Here is a 22,012-nt window from a genome sequence, read left to right on the forward strand (position 1 = left end):
TTCTCGCGGGGAGTTCGGCCACCGCCGCTGTCGCAGCGAGGTCCCCGAAGCGAACGCGCGGCCGGCGGCGCAGCAGCCAGCGCCCTCCGCGGCCCTCCTGGGCGCGCGCGGGTCGGTGGGGCGCAGGCGGGGGCCCCGCGGCCGTCGCCCCGTCCCCAGCTCGGCTCGCCCCGGCCGCCCGCTCCCCGGGCTCGAGCCCGGCGCCCGGCGGCCGCGTCCCGGCCCCACAGAGCCCGCCCTTTCTGGACTCCGAGGTTCGCGTTTGCTCTTAATACACAGGAAATGCACGTCTTGACTTGCGAGGTGGAGCCGTTCGTTCCCTTTCTGCGGTCACCGGGCAAGCGGCTGGCGGAGGCTTCTGGAACCGAGGAGGGAGGAGGGAGGCCGCAGACGGGCCGGGCGGGCGCAAGGGGAGGTCTGCTTCCCAGAGACAGGCTTTATTTACAACTCGGCGAGCGAGCGGGCGACCGGGCAGGGGGACAGATGAGCAGCTTCCCCGCGCAGCCGCCCCCAGAGTCTCCGTGGAAGCCTCACAAGCCCGCGCCCCTTTCGCACCTCGGCCTCAGGCTCCAACACCTTTGCGGAGGGGCCGCCCGGGCCTGGTGAGAAACCACAGTTGTCATCCCGGCTATGGCCGAGTGGACAAAGCTTCTAAAAAGAGAGGCCCGGCGCTGCGTCGCCCAACAGGCGCACAGTGCCAGCCGGGGTCCCGAGCACTTGTAGCCGGCACCGCGGCCAGAAGAGCCACATCCCCGCGCCCAGATGCTGTTGAGACCGGCAGTAACACCCCCTTGGAGTAGTGTCCTCTCAGGAGAGTCAGCCCTGCAAGAGGAGGCTACACAAGACCCAGGACAGGTAACATCGGCAGCCTGCCCCCTCGCACTCAGTCTGCGTTCCACCATCACAGAACCTCAATTTCTCCAGAGAGTGAAGCTCAAGTCCCGCTCCCAAGTCCTGACTCCTCAGGTGTACCCACACCCACTTTCATGGGGGCGGAGTCTAGGGGCAGCACCTGGGGGGAAAGCTCTTTCTCAACACAACATCCTGGGCAAAGGTTGCAAACGCACACCCACATGAGCACATGAGCTCAGGTGCTGTAAACCGGTCAAGTGAGCCAGGTAGGGACTGGGTGAACCCAAGACACCACCACTCAGCTCCAGCTGAAGGCTACCAAAGGTAAGGCAGGCTCAAGGTGGCCTCATCTCTGATTGTTCAAGAGATGCTAGAATCTGGATTCTTACATGACATCTCCTGATTTTATTTATTTATTTTTTGAGACAGAGCCTCAAGCTGTCGCCCTGGGTAGAGTGCCGTGGCATCACAACTCACAGCAACCTCCAACTCCTGGGCTCAAGTGATTCTCCTGCCTCCGCCTCCCAAGTAGCTGGGACTACAGGTGCCCGCCACAACCCCCGGCTGTTTTTTGGTTGCAGCCGTCATTGTTGTTTGGTGGGCCTGGGCTGGATTCAAACCCGTCAGCTCTGGTATATGTGGCTGGCGCCTTAGCCACTTGACCCACAGGTGCCAAGCCCATCTCCTGATTTTATTTATTTATTTTTCTTTTCATTCTGTTGACCTGAGTGAGTAGAGTGCCATGTCATCATCATAGCTCACAGCAACTTCAAACTCTTGGGTTCAAGCCGATGCTCCTGCCTCAGCCTCCTGAATAGCTGGGACTTATAGACACACAATGCAATGCCCAGCTAGTTTTTCTATTTTTAGTAGAGACGAGTCTCACTCAGGCTGGTCTGGAACTCCTGAGCTCAAGTAATTCACCTGCCTTGGCCTCCTATAGTACTAGGATTATAGACATGAGCCACTACGCCCAGCCTGAAATCTCCTGATTTTAAAATGATGGCAGGGCAGCACCTGTGGCTCAGTGAGTAGGGCGCCAGCCCCATATACGGAGGGTGGCAGGTTCGAACCTGGCCCCGGCCAAACTGCAACAAAAAAATAGCCGGGCACTGTGGCAGGAGCCTATAGTCCCAGCTACTCAGGAGGCTGAGGCAAGAGAATCACCTAAGCTCAAGAGCTGAAGGTTGCTGTGAGCTGTGACACCACAGCACTCTACCAAGGGTGACAAAGTGAGACTCTTATCTCTAAAAAAAAAAAAAAAAATGAGGGGAGGTGCCTGGGACTCAAAGGAGTAGGTCGCCGGCTCCATATACCAGAGGTGGTGGGTTCAAACCCAGCCCCAGTCAAAAACTGCAACAACAAAAAAGACAAATCATTTACATTTTTTAAAAAAATGCAGTCCAGATGAAACACATCTGTGCCCTGAATTAGGTGCACAGAGCAGTGGGCTGCCTTTCTTCTTGCAGCTGGTTGATTCTTTAGGAAGGTTTGGAGTGGTGTGTGTGTGTGTGTGTGTGTGTGTTGGGAGTTCCCTGAATGTCCCCTCTGTCCCACTTCCTCCTTGGACCTGACATCTTGGAATCTAAGCTTCACACACAACCAACTCGCTACTTATCTTAAGTACCACCAACCAGGTAATGCAGCATCCAAACTGTCCATCCTTGCCTCATGTGTCTAGGAATAGCCTCGAATGCACATATTGCATGTCCTGTAAGGAGACAACTATAGGGCCACAGGCTAAAGAGTCAAACTGTAAGAACTGTTTCCAAAGGAGGGTCAACTGGGCACCATCCTGGGCCCACATCATGCCAATTCCTCTCTGCTCCACTGGGCACCTCAGCTGAGCCTCGAAGCTGGGTGGAGGACTGAGGAGGAGAGAGGAAGAAAAGAAAAAGAATGGACATGGTTTCTTATCTCTGAGCCACCCCCAAATTCCGTGGAAGCTCCTGTCATTCTTTTAGCAGCACAGAACCTGCCCTCACTGAAGACAGGCTCCATCCTGCTACCAAAGCTGAAACACAGACCAAGGGCTTGCTGGGGCCTCGGGCTAACAGCCTTTGACCAGGGAACTATCCCAACATGGTTTAGCAGAGGCACCCTCCCACCCCACCCCCCTTCCTTCAGTCCCTGGTTTTCCCCTGTCCCTGCCCTGGCTGGGTTATAAATAGCCTGGGCACACATGAAGGGCCCTTTCAGCCACAATTCCTCATTCGGTTTGGGCGGGTGAGGCTGTTCCCAGGGCTTGGGAACAACGGGGCCTGGCATTCCCTAGGGCATAAGAGTGCCAGCTCAGGGCCCTGTGCCACAGGTTCTTCTGTCTCCCGCCCTCTGGGCTCCAAGTGCATGGCATGGTCTGCCTACATGGGTCAGACAAGCAGGCAGCATGAAAGAAGGGCCTAAAACCCCAAGAACCCCTCCTGTGCCCTTTCCCCCACCCAAGACAATACAAGGTGCCCTTAGAAGTCTCCTAGAATATCCCCATCTCCACTCCCTACATCCTTAACCAGCATGGTAAGATCGATACCCACTTCTTCCCTGAAACCCTAAACCTCACAGAAGCTTCCCTTAATATCCAAGGCGGCTCTACCCCCCTCCACCCTGGTTGGGTGGAAATTCCAGTGAGTAACTAGAATGCCCCCTCCATTGGACACACAGACTCCACTCAGGCTCTTGGTTCTCCCTCTGAAGGGGAAGTGACTCACAAGTCCCATGGTGAACATCCCCCCCCTTCCCTTACAGATGCCCCAAGCCAGCCCTGGACCTGAGTTTCTTTTTTCTTTTTTTTTTTGTAGAGACAGTCTCCCTTTATGGCCCTCGGTAGAGTGCCGTGGCCTCACACAGCTCACAGCAACCTCCAACTCCTGGGCTTAAGCGATTCTCTTGCCTCAGCCTCCCGAGTAGCTGGGACTACAGGCACCCACCACAACGCCCAGCTATTTTTTGGTTGCAGTTTGGCCAGGGCTGGGTTTGAACCCGCCACCTTCAGTATATGGGGCTGGCGCCTTACCGACTGAGCCACAGGCGCCGCCCTGGACCTGAGTTTCAACCCAGTGTCTTCCACATTGCCTGCTCTAAGTCACCACAAATCGCCTTATTCCAAAGCGAGATTCCTCCCCCTCCCACTCTCTGGCCCCCTGCTGTCTGGATTTCCTCAAAGCTCCCAGCTCCCCAAGACTATGCAAGGAATACTGCTGACCAGTCTTAGGTTTAGGCTCACTCTTCTTGTTCTCCTGCCTTTTATAAATGTGGAGTCACCCACTGGGGCCCCAGGCCTTGGCCCTCTGTTCTCTACCCTTGGAGAACTCATCTCTTCTTAATTCCAGGCCAGTGGCAACCCATCACCATCTCCAGCCCTGGCGTCTTACAGGTGCGAGGTCTGACACCTGCATCATCACTTGGAAATCCCATCAACAGTCTCTCAACACCAAACCAAAAAACCCTTCCTCCTCCTCAAGCCAGCTTCCCCTTCTGGCTTTTCCACTTCTGTTAGTGGGGCCACCATCTTCCTTCCTTCAGGCCCTACATCCCTTTTACTAAGTCCATTGGTTCTTCCGTCTTTTCCAAAGCCACAACAACCCCAACCAAGGTTTGCAGCTTCTTACACCTATACTGCCACAGGAATATTCCACTTTGACTCCTCATCTTATCTGTCTGTCTGTTCATTCATTCATTCATGCCCAGAGCAGGCCTGGCATGACGAGCACACAAATTTATGAGACGGGGCCCTTGACGCTGGCATGCTCTCAATCTTTCCGGGGTGAAGGATGTACGAACAAATGAGGCAGTGTTTTCACTTATCAACCACAGTGGGGACACGGGACAAAGGCACTAACTCTGCCTGAGAGGCAGAGCTTCAGAGGAGAGGGGCTTCTGAGCAGCTTCTAGAAATAAGGGTTTCCAGGCAAAGGGAAGACTGCCTAAAAGAAAAGGATAGCGAACAGAAGAGAAAAGGGGCAGGGCCAGAGATGAACTTGGAGCCCGGGACAACACCGGGAGGAGAAGGACCATGAATTCCCCTATGGGCACAAGGAATGGACACCCACTGAGATTCCTGACACCCAAAAAGTCCACATGTCAGAGTCTCCACTGGGTTACTTCCCACAAATGGCTTTCTCCTACCCTCATCCTCCACCACCTTAATCCCTTAGCCACTAAGTCAGCAAGTATTTAATAATTGCCTACTGTGCATCAGGCACTGTGCTAGTGTTCAAAATGGAGTCGCAAACAGGGGACAGTATGCCTACTTTCATGGACCTGATGGACTTAGGGGCAGTGCCAGGGGAAGGGCACACTCTTAGAACTATGCAGTTGAGGTACAACTCTTCTAGGAAGGATAACATGGAAATAAGTATGGTGATTTTAAATGTTCACACCCTCTGACTCAGCAATTCCACTCTAGGGAATGTCAACGAAACAAACATTTCCACAAGGGTACAAAGATGTTCACTGCAGTGATATTTATAGCAGTGAAAAGATTGGAAACAGTCCACGTATCTATGCAGAGGGATTGGTTAATTGATTTATGATACCTCCATACAATGAAATACTTACATAGTCATGAAGAAGAATGTGGTAGATCTTTAATCTCTGGTATGCCAGATGTCCAAGACTTATTTATTTACTTTTTTGAGACAGAGCCTCACTATGTTGTCCTGGGTAGAGTGCCGTGGCGTCACAGCTTGCAGCAACCTCAAACTCTTGGGCTTAAGAGATTCTCTTGCCTCAACTTCCCAAGTAGCTGGGACTACAGGCGCCCGCCACAATGCCCGGCTATTTTTTGTTGTAGTTGTCATTGTTTAGCAGGCCTAGTCCGGGTTCGAACCCGCCAGCCCCAGTGTAGGTGGCCAGCACCCTAACCATTGAACTACCAGTGCTGAGCCAGTTCAAGACTTATTAAACAAAATAACAAAAGCAAGCCAGGTGTGGTAGCCTATAATACTAGCAATCTGGGAGGCCAAGGTGGGAGGAATATTTGAGAGCAGGAGTTTGAGACCAAGCTGACCAAGAGCGAGACCTGGTCTCTACTAAACATGGAAAAATTAGCTGGGTGTGTAGTCCCCACTACTCAGGAGGCTGAGGCAGGAGGATCAATTGAGCCCAGAAGTTTGAGACAACAGTGAACTATGATGATGCCACTGCACTATAGCCTAGGAAACAGAGCAAGACCCTGTCCAAAAACAAACAAAATGAAACTAATTTAGGGTTTTCACATGAAAGCTATAACCCAGTTACAACCTAAGAATAGGGGGAAGGGGAAAGGGAGGGGAGGGAGGGGGAGGTGGGTAGAGGGAAGGGGATTGGTGGGATTACACCAGCGGTGCATCTTACAAGGGTATATGTGAAACTTGGTAAATGTGGAATGTATGTGTCTTGGCACAGTAACTGAGAGAATGCCAGGAAGGCTATGTTAACCAGTGTGATGAAAGTGTGTCAAACGGTCTGTGAAGCTAGTGAATGATGCCCCATGATCATATCAATGTACACAGCTGTGATTTAATAAAAAAAAAAAAAACCCAACTCACAGACAAAACAAAAAACAAGAGCAAATTATATATATAACAGTAGCAATAATATCCCATTAAAAACACATATGTATATGGAGGTGCCTGTAGCTCAGTCAGTAAGGCACCGGCCACATACACCGAGGCTGGCGGGTTTGAACCCAGCCTGGGCCAGCTAAAACAATGACAACTGCCACAACAACAATAATGAAAATAGCCAGGCATTGTGGCAGGTGCCTGTAGTCCTAGCTACTTGGGAGGCTGAGGCAAGAGAATCAGCTAAGTCCAAGAGCTGGAGGTTGCTGTGAGTTGCGACACCACGGCACTCTACCCAGGGCGACAGCTTGAGATTTGAGATTTCTTATACATGAAAGAAATAAGAAGAATCAAATAACCAACTCTTAGCGGAGGTCCTCTTTGTAGGATGCAAGTTGAGGGGACTTTCCTTTTCCACCTGATATATTTCTGCATGGTTAGATTTTTAGTGATCCAATAGGGGAAAATAAGTGCTATGACTGGGAACGCAGACTGAGCTCTGAGGGCACAAGCAACAAAGTCACAGGAGTCTCTCTGGAGGGCATGAAAACTCACACCTAAACATGAACAGGGGTTAGCCACACCGGTGGGGCTGTGAGAGTGACAGGAAAGAGGCTGTGTGAGGCACAATGAAATTAATTCAGTCTGGCTGGAGGGCAGGGAGCATTCATGCATTCATTCAACCAATACTGACTGAGCACCTACTATGTTTCAAGCTTAAGTGTAGGCACAGGGGACTGCAATGAGCAAAAGTTTTGTTACAAACCTGACAAAATCTCTCTCCTGGAGCTCACATTCATGAGTCCGCAGAGGTAAACAGGGGTAAAGTGGTCAGGCCAGGCAGGGCTCTGACAGTTATGCTAAGGGTTTGGATTTTACCAGCTAGGCAAAGGGAAGGCACTGAGGGTTTTAAGAGGGGCGTGATATGACCATTCTTTAATGCATCCCTCTGACTGACATCAGATTACTCTTTCTGAAACACTGCTCATTCTTTGCCCAGCAGGAAGCCACTAAGTCAGCCCAAACAAGGGCAGTGGGGCCCTGCCTGATGAGTCAACCCATCACACTGTTGACAATAACTTCTGAAAGGGCCAGACACATTCTCACCTCCAGGCCTTTACTATTTGCAGTTCCTCAGCTAGAAGCATCTTCTCCCTCCTCTCTGCTTATCCCTAGGACTCCCAACCTCCTCAGCAGAAGGTTAAGCCTCATCTCTAGATTTTATGGAGCTCAGAAGATCTTGAGCCAATGAGAAATGACTCCAAGGGGCAGGTAGAGTTGCTACAGCTGCACATGGACCCAGATTCATCCTCTTTCCAATAACTTTGCTCCTCCCACTGCCTTCCCTTTCTCTGTTACAGTAGAAGTTACTCCAAAAAGTGCAGAGTTCAATTCCCTAAACCAAATGTTAGGTAGTGACACCACGGCTTGACACTGTTTACACAGTAAAGCAAATAAAAACAAAACTCTCCAGGATTCTGCATTTGAATCCTCTGCCTTTTCCACCTGTATGACCTAGGCAAGTCATTTAAACTCCCCATGCCTCAGTTTCCTCATCTATAAAATGGGGATTATTGTAGCACCAACTCTAGCGATGCTGTAAGGACTAGGAAATGTAGAGAAGTGCCTGCCACGTGGTAAGCCTCTGTCTGGTACCAGCTGTGTGGGGGGTGTCAGAGGTGCAGCCCTGGCCCACTCCCACTCTCACCTCCTATCTTGTGCAACGAACCTGATGCCCCATCCACCCTGCACCATTCTCCTTTGCTGTTGGTGCATCCTCAGCCCTAGGATCCTACGTCATATAACTGGGTTCAGAGGAACCATCCACCCAACCTGCACACCTTAACTAATCTTCCCCAGGATACCCCACACCGTGCTCTGTCAGCCTCTGGGCATTTCTACTCACTATATCTTTTCTGAACACCTACTTTTTCCCACTCAGTAAATGCCAAATGTCCCTTGGGGGACACCCCCATCCACTAGAACTGCTCTTACCTTTTTAGCCTCCCTCTAGACAAGTAGTTCTCAACTAGGGGCAGTTTGCTCCCCAGGAGACATTTTTGGTTATCACAAAACCAAACCATTTTGGTTGGGGGTGCTACTGGCATCTGGAGGGTGTAGGCCAGGGATGCTGCTATACATCCTACAATGCCCAGGACAAGTCCCCACAGCAGAGAAATACCTGGCCATTTCCAGAGCACAAACCCTGCTCTAAACATACTCTAGACCCACAGCTGACTCTGAGCGGGGGCAGAGGGGTGGGCATTTACCAATGCCAAATGCAATGGCCCAGCACCATTCTCTCTGAGTTTTTCAGCACTTCCCTTCTTCCTAAGCCCACAAACCTCAGGTAGTGGGTCAGCGTCCAGCAAGATGGGCTTAGGGCTCTAAGGGGATTCCCTCACAGTGGTGGTACAAATGGTGGCAGAGAGGGAACTGGCGCAAGTCAAGTCTAAACCTCTTTCCCAGCTTCTGGGCTCTCTTCTTTATTCCTCTCCTCCTTGAACCTCTCCTGCCCCACCCTCCACCCCCCGCATGGTGGCGCCCTCCAGAGGAGCCTGCACCACGCAGGGATGCTGCTGGGAGCTGAGCCACCCCTACCAGGGAGTGGCAGGGAGGGGAAGGCAGAGCAAGGGGCCCATAAAAGAACTGAGCTTCACATCCTAGGTAAAATCCAAGTTCCACTATCACCTGGGGAACAGATGCTTTGTGTGGTGCAGCACCCACCCTTTCCAGTTGTTTACATCATATGGTCCTTGAAGCTATCCTTCTGGGTGGGAAGTATTTATGCCCATCTAGAGTTGAGAGGACTGAGGCTCAACAGGTTGCCCAAACTAACCCAGCCAGAAAGAAGTAAAACAAGGATGCTAAGGCTCATGTTCTGAGAAGCAGCAGAGGGCAGCGGTTATGAGTACACCACCACTTACTAGCTGTGGGACTGGAGGCAGTTTACATAACCTCTCTGCACCTTAGTTTCCACATCTGTAAAATGGGGCAATAATGGTGCCTACCTCGCAAGGTTGTGGTGAGAACTAAACAAGCGATACACGTATATATGCATAAAGCATCGTTAACAGTGCCTGGCATTTCGTAAGGGCTAGGAAAGTGTTTCCAGTCTTTCTTTTCTTGGTGTTCCCAAGAGCATCCTTTACATGAAAAAAACAAACGAATAAACAAACAAACCCATTCTCACCTCATTCATACCCCTACTGGTGGAGAAACTACATAAATAGTGATGGAAAATAAAGTCCACAGGATGAGAGCCTGCCGGTTGGTTTTCTGTCACCCTTCTGCACCTAGGAGACCAAAAAGTCCAGAGGCTGCCCAGCTTCCACCCTCAGGTGGCTCACATTGGTGTGACCAAATACTTGTAAAGACACCCTTAATGACTTACATAGTGCTTAATCGTTTGGGTCCTTGGTCTTCTGTCTCTCTCCTTTCCAGGGCCACAAGGGCAAAGAATGGGTCTGGCTAGGCCCACCCTCCTAGGCACAGTGCCTGGGGCCTGTAGGAGATGGCTAACCTTTACTGTCACTTTGTCAGTAGCCTTACTGGTAGATGTGAAATACGCTGGTCAACTCTGACCCCAGCACACTCGCAGGGAGAGGGACACCCTACACAGAATGTGGGAGGTACAGGGGTGAGGAGGGCCAGCCAGGTGTGGTTAATCAGAAGACAGGATGGAGGGGTGAGCAAGAGCCCAGCCATGTGTGAACAGAGAGATGGGGAGAGCCAGGTGCAGAGGGGACTGAGGGTCACAGCCAAGGCACTATGGCTACCTACTTACCTACCGCCTTCTCAAACTGGACAAGCCAAGGGGCCACCCTGAGCCTTAGTGTCTTCATCTACAAAACAAGGGGCTCCCCCAGTGGCTGGAGGAGTTAGGTGGTAAGGAAGCCCCTGGGCTTCTGGCACAGTGCCTGACACACAGGAGGATCAGTTGGGATTTTCTTTGCAGCAGGGACCAAAAATCCACAGAGGAGAGAAATGAGGCTATCCGGGCCAGGGGGTTGGTAACTTGAGGAGGGCACATCCCTGACTGCACCACGGGCACCGAGAATGCTCCCTCAGGCCTCACACAGTCTCCAGAGAAGCAAGCTCCAGTCTTTGCAACCTCAAAGCAGGAGCCCCAAGCCTCCACAAGGGGCTGAGACAGGGAAGAGGGGCAGTAACTCTCCCAGCCTATGGGCTGAGACTATATCGGCCCTCCCCTCCTGATAGGCCATCACAGAACTACCTGGTTGAATTTCACAAATACCAGTCGAGAACCTCTAGGTGCCTGGAGGCCACAGAGATGACCAGGGTTGGAGCTCCCAATCTCGCAGGGTTGGAGCTCCCAATCTCGCAGGGCAGATGTGCCCTCCAAATAACTGTGCTCACCATCCAAATGGTAATGGGATCTTGCTCACCCCTCCATCCTGTCTTCTGATTAACCACATGGGCTGTGACAGCTTTACAAGGGAAGGGGCATCTGAGTCAGACCCGGCAGCACCGCACAGTCTCCAGCATCAGAAAGACCCGAGTTTATGAAATAGAGGTCTGGCCCCTCTGGTTATGTCACCTTGCTGAGCCTCAGTTTCCCCAACCGTAAAATGAAGATGATCGTAGCATCTACCTCATAGGATTGCCATAGGCCTTAAGTAAGACAATACACAGAAGATTCGGCAAAGTCTAAGTAGCTGTGATGAGGAGGAGAAGGGGAGGAAGACGAGAGGGAAAATGGTGATCATTTGAATCTACCCCCACACTTAATCTTTCTGTCTCCGCCAGCTGGAGTCTGAACCCGTGTACAGACTTTACAATTGACGAAGCATTCTGCCTAACGCCATTTCACAGAAGCCTCACAACAGCTGCGTGAGGCCAGGAGAGAGGTTCTTTGCTTTACAGATGAACAAACGAGCTCAGAGAGGGTGTGTGACATCCCTCAAGTCACACAACTGTAAAATGGTAGAGCTGGGACAAAACGTAGATCTCTTCTCTGCCTTGTGGCCCCTGTTTACTGAGCTTCCTGAGAGGGGAAACGGAGCCGTTTATGTCCTGAGGGAGTGATATTTTCTGTGAAACCACTGTCCTGGTTGAGAAACCTATGCCCCCACATTTGAGCCGAGCTTGAGAGTCCCTGCTCCCCTTCTCAGGGTGAAACGAGGCACTCTCATTTGAACTCAGCTACCAGTGATCTGTGGCCCTGGCCGTGCCAGGGTAGCCTGCTCAGCCTGGGCTTGAGGAGGGTCTGCGGGCTGGGCTTCAGGTTTTGCCCTGACAGCTCAGGGACATAAATGAAGATGACAGCAGCACAGCAAGGCTGTGGAGGGGTGTGTGAAGTAGTGAGTGTGTGTCTTGCCAATAACATCGAGACCCGGCTTCATCTAGAGCCACCATACTTGGCAGGACTGATCCACTCCAGAAAGGAGGCTGGTGGCAAAAGAAGACTCAGCCAGTGTTAGATGACGTCTTTGTAATGCTCTTGTCTCCCACCCCTCTGAAAGCTGATGAGAAAAGTCTTGTGGGTCCCAGTCACTACGCACTGAGTACTATCGTGAGCCAGGCCTGGCACTACAGGCCTCGCCAGCGCTCTCCTGGTCCATCCTCCTACTGCCCATCGGTGGAGTTGTTAATAGTTAGTGCAACTTAGAGACAAGGAAACCCAGGCTCGGCGGTGTTAGAATACTCATCTAGTGTCCCATAGCTAGAGAGGAGTAGATTTTCAGCTATCCAAAGCTTATGCTCTTCCCATTCTCTGGGCTGCTGAAAGAGCAAGACTGTGATGGTTCACTTTGTGTGTCAACTTGACTGGGCCACAGAGTGCCCAGACATTTCTCCCAACATTAATCTGGGCATGTCTGTGAGGTGATTTGTTGGATAAGATTAACATCTCAATTAAGAGGCGGTGCCTGTGGCTCAGTGAGGGTATACCGATGGTGGTGGGTTCAAACCCAGCCCCAGCCAAAAACTGCAACAAAAAAAATAGACAGGTGTTGTGGCAGGCGCCTGTAGTCCCAGCTACTGGGGAGGCTGAGGCAAGAGAATCGCTTAAACCTAGGAGTTGGAGGTTGCTGTGAACTGTGATGTCATGGCACTCTACCAAGGGTAATAAAGTGAGACTCTGTCTCTCAAAAAAAAAAAAAAAATCTGAATTAGGAGACTGAGTGAAGCACCTCCCCACTCCCCAGTGTGGTGGCCTCAAATCCACGGAAGACCTGAATAGAACAAAAAGGCAGAGTAAGAGGGAACTTCTCTTACCTGACTGCTTGAACTGGGACACTGGTCTTTTTCAGCCTTTGGACATGGACGGAGCATTGACTCTTCTTGGGCCTCAAGATCACTGGCTTTTGGGCTAGAATATTTTTGGAGGGTAGTTGCCTAGAACTTATACCATTGGGTCTCCTAATTCTCAGGCCTTCAGCCTGGGACTGGAACTACATGTCAGCTCTCCTGGGTCTCCAGCAAGTGAATACAGGGATTGGAACTTCTCAGCCTCCATCACTGCCTGAGTTAATTACCTCTAATAAATCTCTTTATCTGTAGAGCGAGATATACATGCGTGTAAATATAGAGATATAAAAAGAGAGAAATATAAATAATAAACAAAAACACATCCTATTCGTTCTGTTTCTCTGGAGAACTCTGACTAATACAAAGGACAAATCTTGGGCTTCCAGGAACGAGTTGTCTGCTTATTTGGGTGTGGAAAGCTCTATTGGGGTGTGCCAGAGGCCAGATATCTGAATATCTAGAACAATTGACCTATTTGATCCAAAAGTTCCCTCTGTTCCCAAGGTCTCAACAGGAAGCCTGGCAGGGGAGGAGACCTGCCTGGCCAAATGAGCACAGCCAAGTAGCAGAAATCTTGGCCGTTTGTTATTTTTATTAACCCAAACATCCCCAAGTACTTGGGAAGAGGTGTCAACTCCTTCCAGGCCCCCCACTGAAACGTAAATAGCAATACTAGCAGAGTCCACCAGGTGGGGCCAGTGACACGGTGGAAAGGGCAGAAACAGAAGGGGTGCAGCACGGTGGAATCGTGTCAGAATCCCCAAGTTGGATAAAAGCTCTCTACCCCCATCTCGTGAGGATTCTCTAGCCAATGGTGTACAGCCCACAGGCCACATATGCAGCCAAGCACATTAGTGGCACTCTATAGTATCTCTAGATTTCAAAGTCCTCAAACCAAGTTATTTCATGAGCCGCCAAGCAAAACAGCCACAAAGCTGGCACTCTGAGGCACCTCCCCATTAAACCTGTGATCTTTTCCACTAGACAAAGGGCCTGACAGTATCTTTCACCAAGGAATCTAAAAATTGATGGACAAATACTCCAGCAAGGTGGTCGTGTGACGGAGGAAGGTAAAGAGGACGACAGAGAGGAGAAGGAATAGCCAAGACCCTGACCCCGCCTGCAGTGAGATTTCATAGGGCATCTTCCTGCTCTGCTCACAGAAGGTAAGAGCTGAGTCCCTGGGGTGAGACGGGTATCTCTGAGCCTTGTGGTCTGAGCCCTGAAGGCAGGGGTGGGGAGCAAGTTTTCTCTTTCTTGCTTTCCCTGGGGGGGCCTCAGTTCAGGCCCCACCTCTCCTTTTATCAGTAGCAAAAACCTGCCCTTGCCTGTCCAGGTTGGCTATCTCTAAGTGGCCAGACTGCTGGCTGTCGGGGGTCCTGGAGCTGAGCAACACCTTTGCCCATCCCCTCTACCTGCCCCATCATCCCTTCCCAAACATGCCTGCACTGCCTTGGCAGCCACTAAGCGCTGCCTCAGCCTCTGTTGCCATGGCAACAATGTGGCTTCCCCCAAGTGGGAAGCGGTTGCCAAGGACCTGGTTGCCAAAGGCTATAACAGCCACCCCGGTGTGTGAGGAGGGGGTGAGAGCTCTGCAGAGGGGTGGAGGGTGGCCAAGGAGGCTGGTGAGGGAAGGAGCTGGGGCTTCTCAAGAATGATAACGTCCAGGCAGCCTCTTGCTGGAGCGGGATTTGGGGGCGGGGGGAGGGAGGGCTGCTATGCCCCTGTAGGAGGGGAAAAAGCATCACACAGCATTTCAGTGACTACTCCCCTGGGAGTATTAGGGGGAAGAAAGGAGACCCCCACAAAACACACCTGGTCCAGCACGATTGGGCACTCTGGAGCCTTACCTCCACCCCTGCAAAACACACACACCACCAAAGAGGATTGTTTCGGTTCTTCTCACCAACTACAGAAAGCGCCCGTCTTGCTTGCTCATGTGTCTCAGACGTGCACACGCAAGCTGGGCCCAGACAGAGTCAGTCCTTGTCACCGGGAACAGCGTTAATTACAAGGATTGCAAACCCTCCACACATTTCTCTCCCTCTGGCCTGTCTCCGAGCACATACTTAGTATTCCTTCTACAAAGCTTCTCTTTGGAAGCAGAGATCTTGCCTCTGTCAACAAGCAGATAGGTAGACAGCATCGGGGTTTATTCCCTTCTAGAGTGAACAGAGTAGGGCTGGAGGGGCCCCTCAGTCCTCAGACAATGCAGCTCATGCCACCCCTGGAGGAACATTAACTCAAACCTTGGCTTTCCCAGGGTTAGCATCAGAACGTTTATAGCCCACAGGCCACATATGCAGCCACTGCCCAGCCTGGGTGCAGGGAGAAGAGCCTGGTCCCTCCCAGAACCCTGTCCCCATCCTGCTAAGGAGAGAGACTGCAACAAAAGCTGAAAGAAGAGGTGAGGGACCCAGAGGCCTGGGGAGCAGATGGGTAGAGGAAGAAAGACAGGTGCAGGGTATTAAAGCAGGTGGGGGTGACCAGCCTGGAACTAACTGCAATGATGAAGGTACCAAGGACAGCCAGGTCCAAATACTGGCAGTCCCATTCTTCTGATACTGGCCCAACCAGAGCCTAACCCACAATGCCCAGGCCTTCCTCTCACTCGTCCCCAAACCCAGAAGGAAAAGCTGGTACCTACCCCAGGTGCCAGCCCCTCGGGTGGGGTGGGGGAGATGCTGTCCCCGCCACCTTGGCTGCGGGCGCTGAGCTGGGGGGACATGGTAGGCGACTCGTCGATGTACGGCATGGTCTCTGAGCCCTCCGGGGGCCCTTTCTGCTCCTCATTCCCCTCTCCGTCGTAGTCGTCTGCCCCGTAGCTGAAGTCTGAGACAAGGAACAAGAAAGGCCACTGAGAGTCCTCCACGAGAGCTGCCAGAGACTGGTAGCGCAGTGGGCGCCGGCGGCGGCCCCCAGCTGCCATGACCCTGGCCGCACCATCCACACCTGGCCCGGGCAGGGGCTGCGTGGGGGGCTGGGCCTGGTGAGGGGCTGGGGAGTGCCAGCAGGCACGGGCTGTGCACGTTCAGAGGCTGCTGGGAGTCGGGGAGGAGCGGCTCTGCTGTTGCCACCCGCTTAATAGCATGTCAGTCGCGTATTTCGATCTGCTGTTTCCTTTGCCTTCTGCTTAATTCCAAGTCTAAAAATTAACAGTGGGAGCAGGAGGCAGGATGCTTCCAACTCTCCTCTCTGAGTCACCATTTTGCTTTTTATAGGGAATAGGAGGTGGGGGCGGGCCAAGCGATGTCACTTCCTGAGCCCCTCCTCCTTGGGTACCATTTGTACACTTAGCCCAAACCCTCCGGGGGAATGGGGCAGGTTCTAGGGTAGGAGGGTGAAGAGAGTATACTGAGGGAGCCCTCACCCCTCACAACAGGGCCCTGCAGGAAGGACAGAGCCCAAGGCAGCAGGGCGTGGGCGCGGGGGCTGTGCCCAGGCCTGGCAGGGACATGGGTGAACAGTACAGTCCTCAAAGCCAGCACTTATTTCCATAATTTCAATGTGGGCTTCCTTCAGAGGAGGAGGGAAGAAAAGACGACAGGGAAGTTGAGCTGCATTAACCCCTCAGGACTGCTAGCACTACCCAGGCGCCAGAGCCCACGCATAGATACCCCCTCCTAGGGACAGCGGGCTGGACTAATGCGAGGGACACCTCAGGGCTCCACACTGAAAGGGCTACAAGGGCAGCCTCAGAAGGCCCTGCGTCACTCCCGTCACTGCGACAGCATGAAGGATCCTTCCACTGCCCTACACCACCTTCTGTTTGCTTCTACCAACCCTGACCTGCCAGGACCGGGAATGGAGGACATGACAGGGCTGCTTCTGGGGGGCTGGTGGTCTTGGGTCACCTTGGGCTGGGGCCACTACCCAGGGGGATGGAGACGCCTTTCACACTCGTCACTGAGCAGAGGTAATGGACCAATGGCAGGAGCACTGTGGTGGGAATGGAGACACAAGGAGCACAGTCCTGCTGGACTCCGTGCTAGCCTGGGGACCAGCAATGGTCTCCCACGCACTGGACTGCCCAGTGGCAGCATCCATTTGTTAAATACTCCCCAAGCGTTTCTGGGTAGGATCCCCTGGGCCAAGCACCTTGGGCAGTCACCCCATGTGATGGTGGAGGCTAGGGGTCCTGTCCAGCCATCTGTTTAGATACCACTTCCTCCATGGCGTCTTCCCTGGGGCCCCAGCTCAGAACTCCTACAGCACATGGCCTTCTGGTGCCCGTGTAGATCCTGTTTCTTTGTCCCTGAGCTCCAGGTCAGGAACTGTGCACCCAGTACCCCCAGGTCAACACGCAGCAGGCCCTTCGTAAAGTGTGTGGAGCGAATGAATGAGCAGAGGAATGAACCGTCCACCCAGGTCTGAAGTCTGAGCCAGGTCCCAGCTAGCCAAGTTCTCCACGGGGGCCCTGGCTCCTGCTCTTCTGTCACAGCACAGCAGCCTATGGGCAGCCAGCAACCTGAGAATGGTGTCAACGGGTCACCAGGACGCCCAGCCACGGCTGCGTTAAGTCCAATCTGGCCTTTTGGCAGCAGAGCACTTCCCTAGGCCTGTTACACCTGTTCCCACTGACTTCCTCTCCTAGTCCCCAAGCTAATGCCCCATTTAGCTGTTAGGGCGTGTGGGCTGTTTTTTTCCCAAGACAGGTATGTGTATGAAGAGCCACAGTGACAGCCTAGCCATTGAGAGGTATGTGTGCCATGCAGCCAGGAAATGGGGCCCACTGCCCTGGAGGCCACAAGGCCCGTGTCTGCAGTGGCAGGAGGCGAGCTCACTCTGATATCTCCAGGGATGTGAGGAAGAAAAGCAGCACAGGAGGGAATTGAGACATCACGGTGGCTCTGTCATCTCTCCTCCAGGAGGCTCTAGGCCGCCGATGAATGCCTGGAGTCAAGGCGCAGGGAGGGTAAGCAATATGGACTCTGGCCTACCCAAGAGTTCAGATTTCAGCAAGCCATATTGAGTCTTCTGGACACTGACCAATTCCCAGGAGTCACAGGAATAAGACCCTCACACTTGAGCTATTTCCCAAGGGCAGGGTCAGAAGGGACAATAGGGAAGGTGGTGTGGCTCACCTCCACTACACAGCCTGGCATTTCCTGCAGGGCTAGAAGAACTGTGTCAGTATAACGCAGTGTATGCATGTTTCATCCTTATCAGAGATACAGACCATGGCCTCCACCATCTCTTGCCCATTTTATCCTAACTATATCTCTGCAAGGCAGTTCTTATTCTACCCCAAATTATAGACAAGGTCATTGAGTCTTAGAGATATTTGCCTAAAGTCACAGAAAGAACCTGAACTGAGGTCTGTTTCTCTGACTCCAAATGCCATCCTTTTCCCTCTGACTCTCACTCCAGAGAAGTCTCCTTCTATAGCCCTCCTTGTCACAGGAGGATGATGAAGTTGGCGAACAAAGGGAATGTGAGGATGAAGTGCTGGCAAAGGAGTGGGGAGGCCCAGGAGTATGGAAAGTACCCATGAAGCTCTCTGTTATCCCCATTCCCCCTTCTTTTGCCAGTTTGAAAAGTAGATGGAATGGCTGGTGCTCCAGCAGCTATATTATGCCATGAGGTGAACTTGAGGATAGAAACCATCATTGAAGACTGCCAAGCAGAAAGCCAGGAGTCATTAATGGCCCTAATTGTAACTAATCCAGATGGTTTTCCTTGCTATCCCTGTTTAGGTGCTTTTCTTGTGACCTTCACTGTTTCTTCTTAGTCTCCTTGGTGAAATCTTTTTCTGCCCACCCCTTAAAAATCAGTGTTCCTTATAGATCCTTACAACAGAATGCCACTCAACAATAAAAGGAAACAACAACATGAATGACTCTCACAGACATTATACTGAGTGAAAGAAGCCAGGCACAAAGGAGCACAACTTACCTGCTTCCCTTTATATGAAGGTCTAGAAAAGACAAAACTAATCTGTGGTTTAAAAAAAGTCAAAATAAGGGTTGTCCCAGGTGGGAACAGGAGTAGACTATAATGAGCCCAAGGGAATTTTCTGAGGTACTAGAAATGCTCTGTATATTGACAGGGATTTGGAGCACACAGGTAGATGCACTCATCAAAATTTATCGAGTGGTACACTTCAGATTTGTGCATTTTACTACTAAATACTGCAGTCTAGTTCATGCTGAAGTGCACTGATGTCTACTACTTACTCTGAAATACATGAAAAGTAAGATAGATGATGTTCAGATAGATAGACACGATTGTAGAAAACTGATCATTATAGACTCTAAATAGTAGAGACGTGGGTGTTCGCTGTACAGGTCTTTCAACTTTTCTGTATGCTTCACATTTTTCATCATGAAATGATCAGGGGAGAAAAACCTCCTACTCTCCTGGCTTCTGACACTCCCTACTTCACTTCTTCTCTCAAATTTCATTTCTATTCCAAGGAGAGGGCTGGGCTGCAGACCCATCTATGATTGTTTCCTGGACATCTTTGCCTATCGGAACCTCAAACCCAAACTTTTCCTGAAGTGAATACACTAGATCGCTCCAGTGGGAAATCCCAGTCATTCCAGAGTCCTTCCTACCCCTCCCCCTTACCTCCTACACGCTGTGACATGTTCCCTCCTTCCTCCCCACCCCCTCGCCAACCTCTACAGCCTAACTCCTCAGCTCAAGGCCCTTCGTGGCCAGCACCTGCCTCTACTTCTACAGGGAGGGTCATATTCTCTTGCCATATGTCAGACTTAAAGGTCCCTATTGGGACCTATTGAATAGTGGCCTCCCGTAATATATGTCCAAATTCTAACCCCTGGTACCTGTGATGTGTTTGTAGCTGTAATTAGGTTAAAGATCTCAAGATGAGACCATCCCAGATGGTGGGTCCTAAATCCAATGATGTGTCCTTAAAAGGAACAGAAAGGGAGCAGACACGGAGGAGAGGACCACGTGAAGACAGACACAGAGTTTGGAGTTACACTGCCACAGGCCGAGGAATAGCTGCAGCCACCAGAAACTGGAATAGGCAAGCAAACAAGAATTCTCCCCATGGAGTCTTGGGAAGGACTGCCGCCTCCCCACCCCCCAACAGACATCTTGATTTCAGACTTTTGGTCTCCTGACTGGGAGAGAAAAATTTCTGCTGTCCTAAGCCACCACAATTGCAGTCGTCTGTTACGGCTGCGCTAGGAAACTGATACAGTCCCCAGACCATGCACACACGCATTGTTTCCCATCTCTGGACTTTTGTACCTGCTATTCCTGTGTCTAAAACACCTTTCTCAACTCTTGTCCACTTGGGGAAATCCTATGTAGCCTTCGAATCCAGCTCAGATGTACTCTATGAAGTTTCCTGTGTTCTGCATAAAAGAATACCTTCACTTTGTAAACGAGTAAGAAAAATGAACAGAAAATTAAAGGGAGAACTACAAATGCTCAAAGGACATACAGCAGGACATTTGTAAGGTGACCCAAGGGACTGCAAAAAGTGAGTCAACGTATGGAGATGGGCAACATAAGGATCGAGGTCTACTGGCTGATACGTACACATGGTGCATGTCTGGTCTATGAAATGAGGTCACCTTAAGGAGGTAGTCGATGTAGAGAAGAGGTCAACTAGGGAGGTTCTACTGTATTTTTTTTTTTTTTTTGTAGAGACAGAGTCTCACTTTATGGGCCTCGGTAGAGTGCCGTGGCCTCACACAGCTCACAGCAACCTCCAACTCCTGGGCCCAAGCGATTCTCTTGCCTCAACCTCCCGAGTAGCTGGGACTACAGGCGCCCGCCACAACGCCCGGCTATTTTTTTGTTGCAGTTTGGCCGGGGCCGGGTTTGAACCCGCCACCCTCGGTATATGGGGCCGGCGCCCTACCGACTGAGCCACAGGCGCCGCCCTCTACTGTATTTTTTAAAATGTTAGTCTCATTTGTAACTAAAGGAAATGCAAACTTCCATTTTTGAAAACATTTCCTATCAAATTGGCAAGGATTTTAAAATAATAATAATAATATTAACACTATCCAGCGTTGTCAGAGAACAGGTATGCTCAGAAACTCTTGGAGGGCGCACATAACAGGCACAACCTTTCTAGAGGCAACTTGGTGACTGGTATCAAGAGCTTTCATGGTTGGTACAGCTTTTAATCCAGCATAATATAAGACTATGATCTATGATACTAATTATAAATGTACATAAAGTTATGTCACAGAAATGTTTAAAATTATAAGGTATTAGTTGAGTAAATTATTAGATTTCTACAAGATGAACATCTATGTAGCCATTAAAACTAGGCGTACATGGATGATGTACATCATCTTAATGAGTGAAAAAGGAGATTAATGACCATAAGATATGATATAGTGTACACAGAAGAAAGTCTGGAAGGCTACAAGATGAAACAATTATAGAGCATTCTGGTTCTGGAAATTTGGAAGGAATTAACACACGGTCTCTGCCCTCTAGGACGCTAGCAGACTCCCAATATCCATCTTTCTTGCTTGCTCACCATACTCTGATTTGATATGTGGTAACAATGAACCCAGTCCCAGGCAAGATACCCACTTTCTGTCTGTCTTACAATTAGGACAATTGGCTGTCTGTTATGGTTCTGGTCAATGAAATGCAAGTGAAGTATGCCAGAGCCTCTGGCAAGGCCTTTACTTTGATGATTAAAAGGGTTGCCTTGAACTCAGATGTGATGACCAGAGCTATAGTGGCCACATTGCTGCCATGAGGAAAAGCTCAAGAAAGAACAGAGATATTTCTCTGATGCTATTTAGCTACCAAGTCACACTAAGAATATTCCTGTTTCGTACCAAATGGGAAATATGAGCCCCTATGTACTGGATTTTCTGCTACTTAAAATGAACACATTTCCCAAGTGATATCCATACCGCCCAGAAGAGGAAGATAGTCCAATAAGCAATAAAACCTGGATGCTATAAACAACAGAACCTCACAGGCACAGGAGGCGGTAGGCAACAGTCAAGGTGAAGAGATAGCTGGAAAGTCTTCAGTGATACTCTAAGGAAGATGGTTTATCACTATAGCTAAGGATGAAGACCCTGGGGTTAGATGGCTTTGGTTCAAATCCATGTGCCACCACTTCCCAACCTCTCTGTGCTTCAGAAGAATGGCTGGTACAATGCAGCCACTTATAGATACTGGCTAAACAAATGCACCAGAAAGGGGGAATAACACAGGGACCACCAAGAGGATTAAATTGGACAACGCATGTGAAACACTTAGCACATAGTAAGCACCCAATAAATCTTAGCTGCTATCATTAATATTATTAATTGAATCTTGAAAGATGCATGGGTGCATGCCAGGTGGTTGGGGGACGGGAACAGAGTTCTAGGCAATGAGAGGAGTCTTGG

General features: G+C 50.8%; 1 protein-coding gene and 1 long non-coding RNA gene across 4 annotated transcripts in view; one reads left to right on the plus strand and one right to left on the minus strand.

The window, feature by feature from the left end:
- The window catches only part of ABR (ABR activator of RhoGEF and GTPase), a 200,265-nt gene that overhangs the window by 88,614 nt on the left and 89,639 nt on the right, over positions 1-22,012 (minus strand). For all 3 annotated transcript variants that reach the window (XM_053570870.1, XM_053570873.1, XM_053570871.1), the window contains exon 2: positions 15,313-15,497. In XM_053570870.1, coding sequence (XP_053426845.1) covers positions 15,313-15,497 — 185 coding nt within the window. The remainder of the gene's footprint in view (positions 1-15,312; positions 15,498-22,012) is intronic.
- On the plus strand, positions 135-21,981 carry LOC128571208 (uncharacterized). The gene is made up of 4 exons (XR_008375701.1): positions 135-855; positions 13,650-13,831; positions 19,471-20,284; positions 20,554-21,981. It is a non-coding gene; the product is annotated as an uncharacterized LOC128571208 (long non-coding RNA).

This window comes from Nycticebus coucang, chromosome 18 (genome assembly GCF_027406575.1).
Source record: "Nycticebus coucang isolate mNycCou1 chromosome 18, mNycCou1.pri, whole genome shotgun sequence".
Lineage (NCBI taxonomy): Eukaryota > Metazoa > Chordata > Mammalia > Primates > Lorisidae > Nycticebus > Nycticebus coucang.